The 7,778-nt window shown below is 33.8% G+C and overlaps 2 protein-coding genes across 2 annotated transcripts; one reads left to right on the forward strand and one right to left on the reverse strand.

The window, feature by feature from the left end:
• Positions 1 to 2,970: 2,970 nt before the first annotated feature.
• Positions 2,971 to 4,465, reverse strand: LOC131805778 (uncharacterized). The gene is made up of 2 exons (XM_059129395.1): positions 3,140 to 4,465; positions 2,971 to 3,075 (listed from the first exon to the last, which is right to left on the reverse strand). The coding sequence occupies exon 1, from the start codon at positions 4,243 to 4,245 to the stop codon at positions 3,193 to 3,195; it is 1,053 nt and encodes a 350-aa protein (XP_058985378.1). The 5' UTR covers positions 4,246 to 4,465; the 3' UTR covers positions 2,971 to 3,075; positions 3,140 to 3,192.
• Positions 4,466 to 4,581: 116 nt separating this feature from the next.
• Positions 4,582 to 6,065, forward strand: LOC131805779 (uncharacterized). The gene is made up of 2 exons (XM_059129398.1): positions 4,582 to 5,863; positions 5,928 to 6,065. The coding sequence occupies exon 1, from the start codon at positions 4,758 to 4,760 to the stop codon at positions 5,808 to 5,810; it is 1,053 nt and encodes a 350-aa protein (XP_058985381.1). The 5' UTR covers positions 4,582 to 4,757; the 3' UTR covers positions 5,811 to 5,863; positions 5,928 to 6,065.
• The last annotated feature ends 1,713 nt before the right edge of the window (positions 6,066 to 7,778 follow it).

Consider the following 7,778-nt stretch of genomic DNA (forward strand, 5'->3'; position numbering starts at 1 on the left):
TTTTTTAATGGAAGAAAATTACATTGCCCACTGTGCGGCAGTAAAAAATAGTGCACGCATATGGATGGTGATGCAGGAAAGGTCGTTCCAAATTTTAGAGAAAAATTGATTTTTCTTATTTTTCAAAAGTTATCATCGAGTCCCACTGTGCGAAAACTAAAACCAGTAAAGAAAGTCTTAAAGTCGGGCGGGACCGACTTTATGATACCCTACACCACTTTTCTAATTTAGAAGAGCTCCACATAACAATTAAAAGTTTTTATGGGAGAATTCAATCATACACGCTATGATTATAATTACAATTTAAAGTTCCAAGGACTAAATATGCCGAAGCATTTGTATCTTTCAAATTCGGACTTGTATTGCCCATTTGGTGCACAATTAATCTGAAATCGGATAAAGATATATATGGGAGCTATATCCAAATCTGAATCGATCTCAATAAAATTTGACAAAGATATTTCTGAGCCGTATTTGATATATTTCCCTGAATATCGTTGTTACGGAGTGCATATTACGGTTGTGGGTAACAAATATAACAAATGGGATGAACAATATGTATGGGAGCTATAGCTATATCTGAACCGATTTGACATACTAACTTCTAGACTCAATTCGGTCGTAAGTGCCAAATTCAATTCCATTTGGACAAATATTAGACGTTTGGTGTACAATAAATGCTAAATCGGACGAAGTTATATATGGGAAAGAAAGCCCATAAATAAACGTTTCCAGAAAACTGTATTAAAATCTGGTATAAATGACATGTAAACATTCACTTTCTTATTCTTATTGTCTTGAGTTTTTTGAGTCCATAATTTACAAACAAACTTACATTTTCCTCTTTTATAGATATAGATATGGTGTGGTATATATATGTGGATACTAAAACTTCCTTACTCTCTCAGAGAGATGTTGCTGGACAATTCCTGCAGGAAAAGTAACCAGACACACCTATTGTTAATGCTCTAGACAGATGGCAGAGTAAGTGTGCCTCAAAAAGCTGTTAATGCGCATTTAAGGTGAGGGTACATAAACAGCTTAACATCATGGATGTGCATATTAATGTCCTTTGTCATATGTCATGCAATAACATCAAGCTTCTTACATATGTACAAAAACCTTTAATTTTTGCCCTGACGTTTCGCTCTGCCCACAGATCCATAAAAATCTCGGTGTCTCTCTAAAAACGGAATCGCCGATTCTATTCTTTCGACTTTTGAGAACTTTTTAAAAAACCCGGTCCAAGAAATCAAATATTATAACACTCCAGAACCGTTTTAAATAACTCCCACGGTAGAAGAATATAGGTAGATGCATCAACGCTGGGGAACATTTATATGTCAACATTTTTAATATGTTTTCAACAAATTTTCTTTTTGGTTATATATTCAGATCTGAACAATTTGTTAACAGTTGTTTGATATTCGGCAGCGTTGCCATATTAAAATTTGTTTAATACAGTTTAAATTCAGTTTAGTTTGTGCATTAACAAAAAATTGTTTTTCTTATTTTTCAGAAGTTATCATCGAGTCCCACTGTGCGAAAACTAAAACCAGTAAAGAAAGTCTTAATAACGGTTGTGGGTAACAAATATAACAAATCGGATGAACAGTATATATGGGAGCTATAGCTGTATCTGAACCGATTTGACATCCTAACTTCTAGACTCAATTCGGTCGTAAGTGCCAAATTCCATTCCATTTGGACCAATATTAGACGTTTGGTGCACAATAAAAGCTAAATCGGACGAAGCTATATATGGGAGCTATATCCAAATCTGAACCGATCTCGATAAAATTTGACAAAGATATTTCTGAGCTGTATTAGATATATTTCCCCAAGTATTGTTGTTACAGAGTGCATATTACGGTTGCGGAGGACAAAAATAACAAATCGGATGAACAATATATATGGGAGCTATAGCTATATCTGAACCGATTTCGATCAAATTTGGCATACTTATTTTCAGGCCTAATATGGTTGTATGTGAAAAAATCCATACTATTCGGGCTGATATTACACGTTTGGTGCACAATAAAAAGCAAATCGGACAAATATATATATGGGAGCTATTTCCAAATCTGAACCGATCTAGATAAAATTTGACAAAGATATTTCTGAGCTGTATTTGATATATTTCCCCAAGTATAGTTGTTACAGAGTGCATATTACGGTTGTGGAGGACAAAAATAACAAATCGGATGAACAATATATATGGAACTATAGCTATATCTGAACCAATTTCGATCAAATTTGGCATACTTATTATTTACAACCATATTGTATGTGCAAAATTCTATACTATTCGGGCTGATATTACACGTTTGGTGCACAATAAAAGGCAAATCAGACTATATCTAAATTTTGACCGATTATCTCCTATTTCAATAGGGTTCGTCCTTGGGTCCCACTGTGGGAAAACTAAAAATAGTGCCAGCTCACGGAATAGCACATTGGAAAGCCCATGAGGTGTAATTTCAAGATATAAACACTATTGAAAGATTAATCGGGCGGATTTTTTTTAAATATTTTTCCTAAAATCAAATCTCTTCTAGAGGGAAACATAAAATGGCCCATTGTGCAGCAATAAAAATAATGCGCGCATACGAGTGACACAATTAAACGGGCAGATTTTTTTAAAAAAAATATTTTTCCTAAAATCAAGTGTTTTCTAGAGGGAAACATGAAATGGCCCACTATGCAGCAATAAAAATAGTGCACGCATATGAATGGCACTGCAGGAAAGGTCGTTCCAAGAGCTTTCCAAAACCCAGCAATAAAAAATAGTGTACGCATATGAATGGCACTGCAGGAAAGGTCGTTCCAAGAGCTTTCCAAAACGCAGCAATAAAAAATAGCGTACGCATATGAATGGCACTGCAGGAAAGGTCGTTCCAAGAGCTTTCTAAAACGCTATTACTTGGCCAAATCGATCGTGGAAAATTAGAGAAAAATAGATATTTTTGATGATAGTTCGGCTGAAGGTCAGTAAAACAATTTTATTTAGTTATCTCCTTTTTTCTCTTTATTTATCCAATATTTCGATTGTCATCGACAATCATCTTCAGGGATCTGTTACAAATAACACAAATTATTACAAATTAATAAGACAAATTACACAACACACAATTCTTACGTTAACTTTGTTTTAGAGGAAAACGTCTGCTCTAATTTAACGTCAAATTTGAACTAAGTCTTTTTCCATCTGTGTTTATGTACTAAATTTCTGTAAATATGTGCACAGTGGTCCGTATCAGTTTTAAAGTTCATTCTTTTTTCCGGTGGTACATTTATGATATGTAACATTTCTAATGTGAATCGTCTTTTGTAGTTGTTTTCTTGTGCCATTATATTAATATCCTTAAAGTTCGGTCTATGTCCTGTTAATGTGCAATGTGCTGCTAGAGCTGTCTTTTGTTCTAAAGGTTTGTCTGATTTTTGATCCGATTTATGTCCGGAAAGTCTAGTTTTTAATTTTGTTTTTGTCGTGCCAATATATACTTTTTGGCATATATTGGTTTCGTCGCCGTTGCATGCTATCTTATAAACGACATTGCTCTTGTCCTCCTTTTTTGTCTTCGTTTTAGTTCTACTGAACATATTGTTGACACTGTAATTGGTTTTTAAAGCTAATTGGTATTTGTCCTTATTATACGCGTTCGATCTGCAAAATCTCTCCGAAAATCCAGGTATATACGTCAAAGATTTGTATGATATTTCCTTTCCTTCTGTAATTTTAACATTTGTATTCTCCTTTACACGTTTTATTAAACCGTCGATTGTTTTTTGTGGGAAATCATTCTTTGTTAATATATTTCTTATTTTTAATTCATTATTTTGGTGGAATTGCTGGTCACTTATATTGAAAATTCTATGTATAAAGTTTGTCGCTGTATTTATCTTCACTCGTCGGGGATGTTTTGAAAAAAAGTTTATCAATCGTCCAGATGCTGTTGGTTTTTGGTACCAATCTAACTTGAGGTTGTTGTCGTGTCTTATGATTATTGAGTCTAGATATGGTAGCTTACCATCTTCCTCTACTTCATGAGTAAACTGAATGTTTTTGTCGAATGTATTTAGTATCTTTAGTGTGTTTTCGATTTCCGTTTTCTTTATTATGCAAAATATATCATCTACGTACTTCGATAATAATCTCGGCTTCGTCGTCATCTTTTCTACGGAAACGTCCAATAATACCTCCATTACCACATCAGCTATTATCGGCGACGCTGGGGAACCCATTGGAAGTCCTTTTCTTTGTTCGTACACCTTGTCTTGATATACGAAGTATCTGGAGTCTTTTATACAAAGGGTCAATATTTCTATAAATAACTCTTTTGGAATTTTTGTATAGTCCTTGATTATATTCCATTTTTCAGCGATTGTCTTTAGTGCTAAGTTTATTGGGATGCTGGGGAACAATGACACTACGTCAAATGATATTAAGGTTTCGTCTTTTTCTATTTTGACATTGTTAATTTTAGATTTAAAATCCACTGCGTCCTTTTAAATCTAAAATTAACAATGTCAAAATAGAAAAAGACGAAACCTTAATATCATTTGACGTAGTGTCATTGTTCCCCAGCATCCCAATAAACTTAGCACTAAAGACAATCGCTGAAAAATGGAATATAATCAAGGACTATACAAAAATTCCAAAAGAGTTATTTATAGAAATATTGACCCTTTGTATAAAAGACTCCAGATACTTCGTATATCAAGACAAGGTGTACGAACAAAGAAAAGGACTTCCAATGGGTTCCCCAGCGTCGCCGATAATAGCTGATGTGGTAATGGAGGTATTATTGGACGTTTCCGTAGAAAAGATGACGACGAAGCCGAGATTATTATCGAAGTACGTAGATGATATATTTTGCATAATAAAGAAAACGGAAATCGAAAACACACTAAAGATACTAAATACATTCGACAAAAACATTCAGTTTACTCATGAAGTAGAGGAAGATGGTAAGCTACCATATCTAGACTCAATAATCATAAGACACGACAACAACCTCAAGTTAGATTGGTACCAAAAACCAACAGCATCTGGACGATTGATAAACTTTTTTTCAAAACATCCCCGACGAGTGAAGATAAATACAGCGACAAACTTTATACATAGAATTTTCAATATAAGTGACCAGCAATTCCACCAAAATAATGAATTAAAAATAAGAAATATATTAACAAAGAATGATTTCCCACAAAAAACAATCGACGGTTTAATAAAACGTGTAAAGGAGAATACAAATGTTAAAATTACAGAAGGAAAGGAAATATCATACAAATCTTTGACGTATATACCTGGATTTTCGGAGAGATTTTGCAGATCGAACGCGTATAATAAGGACAAATACCAATTAGCTTTAAAAACCAATTACAGTGTCAACAATATGTTCAGTAGAACTAAAACGAAGACAAAAAAGGAGGACAAGAGCAATGTCGTTTATAAGATAGCATGCAACGGCGACGAAACCAATATATGCCAAAAAGTATATATTGGCACGACAAAAACAAAATTAAAAACTAGACTTTCCGGACATAAATCGGATCAAAAATCAGACAAACCTTTAGAACAAAAGACAGCTCTAGCAGCACATTGCACATTAACAGGACATAGACCGAACTTTAAGGATATTAATATAATGGCACAAGAAAACAACTACAAAAGACGATTCACATTAGAAATGTTACATATCATAAATGTACCACCGGAAAAAAGAATGAACTTTAAAACTGATACGGACCACTGTGCACATATTTACAGAAATTTAGTACATAAACACAGATGGAAAAAGACTTAGTTCAAATTTGACGTTAAATTAGAGCAGACGTTTTCCTCTAAAACAAAGTTAACGTAAGAATTGTGTGTTGTGTAATTTGTCTTATTAATTTGTAATAATTTGTGTTATTTGTAACAGATCCCTGAAGATGATTGTCGATGACAATCGAAATATTGGATAAATAAAGAGAAAAAAGGAGATAACTAAATAAAATTGTTTTACTGACCTTCAGCCGAACTATCATCAAAAATATTAAAATCTACCAGGTCAACAATAAATAACAACAGAAAAATAGATTTTTCGCAGTTTTCAAAAGTTATCATCGAATCCCAATGTGCGAAAACTAAAAATAGTGCAAGCTCACGGAATAGCACATTGGAAAGACCATGAGGTGTACTTTCAAGATATAGGCACTCCTGAAATAAAAATCGGGCAGATTTTTTTTTAAATATTTTTCCTAAAATCAAGTGTTTTCTAGAGGAAAACATAAAATGGCCCACTGTGCAGCATTAAAAAATAGTGCACGCATATGAATGGCACTGCAGGAAAGGTCGTTCCAAGAGCTTTCTAAAACGCTATTACTTGGCCAAATCGGTCGTGGAAAATTAGAGAAAAATTGATTTTTCGTAGTTTTCAAAAGTTATCATCGAATACCAATGTGCGAAAACTAAAAATAGTGCAAGCTCACGGAATAGCACATTGGAAAGCCCATGAGGTGTACTTTCAAGATATAGACACTCCTGAAATAGTAATCGGGCAGATTTGTTTTAAATATTTTTCCTAAAATCAAGTGTTTTCTAGAGGGAAACGTAAAATGGCCTACTCTGCAGCAATAAAAAATAGTGCACGCATATGAATGGCACTGCAGTCGTTCCAAGAGCTTTCCAAAACGCAGCAATAAAAATAATGTACGCATATGAATGGCACTGCAGGAAAGGTCGTTTTAAGAGCTTTCTAAAACGCTATTGATTGGCAAAATCGATGATGAAAAATTAGAGAAAAATTAATTTTTCTTAGTTTTCAAAAGTTAACAACGAGTCCCACTGTGCGAAAACTAAAAGTAGTGCAAGCTAATGGAATAGCACGTTGGAAAGCCCATGAGGTGTACTTTTAAGATATGAACACTCCTGAAAGATTAATTGGTCAGATTTTTTTCAAAAAAATATTTTTCCTAAAATCAAATGTTTTCTAGAGGGAAACATAAATTGGCCCACTGTGCAGCAATAAAAATGATGTGTACTTTCAAGAAATAGACACTCCTTAATCGGTCAAATTTTTTTTTAAACATTTTTCCTAAAATCAAGTGCTTTTTAGAGGAAAACATAAAATGGCCCACTGTGCAGCAATAAAAAATAGTGCACGCATATGAAATGCACTGCAGGAAAAGTCGTTCCAAGAGCTTTCCAAAACGCTATTGACCAAATCGATCGTGGAAAATTAGAGAAAAATTGATTTTTCGTAGTTTTCAAAAGTTATCATCGAATCCCAATGTGCGAAAACTAAAAATAGTGAAAGCTCACGGAATAGCACATTGGAAAGCCCACTCCTAAACACTCCTGAATAGTAATCGGGCAGATTTTTTTTTAAATATTTTTCCTAAAATCAAGTGTTTTGTAGAGGGAAACATAAAATGGCCCACTGTGCAGCAATAAAAAATAGTGCACGCATATGAATGGCACTGCAGGAAAGTTCGTTCCAAGAGCTTTCCAAAACGCAGCAATAAAAAATAGTGTACGCATATGAATGGCACTGCAGGAAAGGTCGTTCCAAGAGCTTTCGAAAAAGCTATTACTTAGCCATATCGATCGTGAAAAATTAGAGAAAAATTTACTTTTCTTATTTTTCAAAAGTTATCATCAAGTCCAACTGTGCGAAAACTAAAAATAGTGCAAGCTCATGGAATAGCACGTTGAATAGCCCATGAGGTATACTTTCAAGATATAAACACTCCTGAAATAGTAATCGGGCAAATTTTTTTAAAAAATATTT

This window comes from Musca domestica, unplaced genomic scaffold (assembly GCF_030504385.1).
Source record: "Musca domestica strain aabys unplaced genomic scaffold, Musca_domestica.polishedcontigs.V.1.1 11, whole genome shotgun sequence".
Lineage (NCBI taxonomy): Eukaryota > Metazoa > Arthropoda > Insecta > Diptera > Muscidae > Musca > Musca domestica.

What these genes read in the sequence shown, in the direction of transcription:
- LOC131805778 (XM_059129395.1), bottom strand. Translation starts at nt 4,245, where the DNA reads ATGGGTTCCCCAGCGTCGCCGATAATAGCTGATGTGGTAATGGAGGTA.
- LOC131805779 (XM_059129398.1), top strand. Translation starts at nt 4,758, where the DNA reads ATGGGTTCCCCAGCGTCGCCGATAATAGCTGATGTGGTAATGGAGGTA.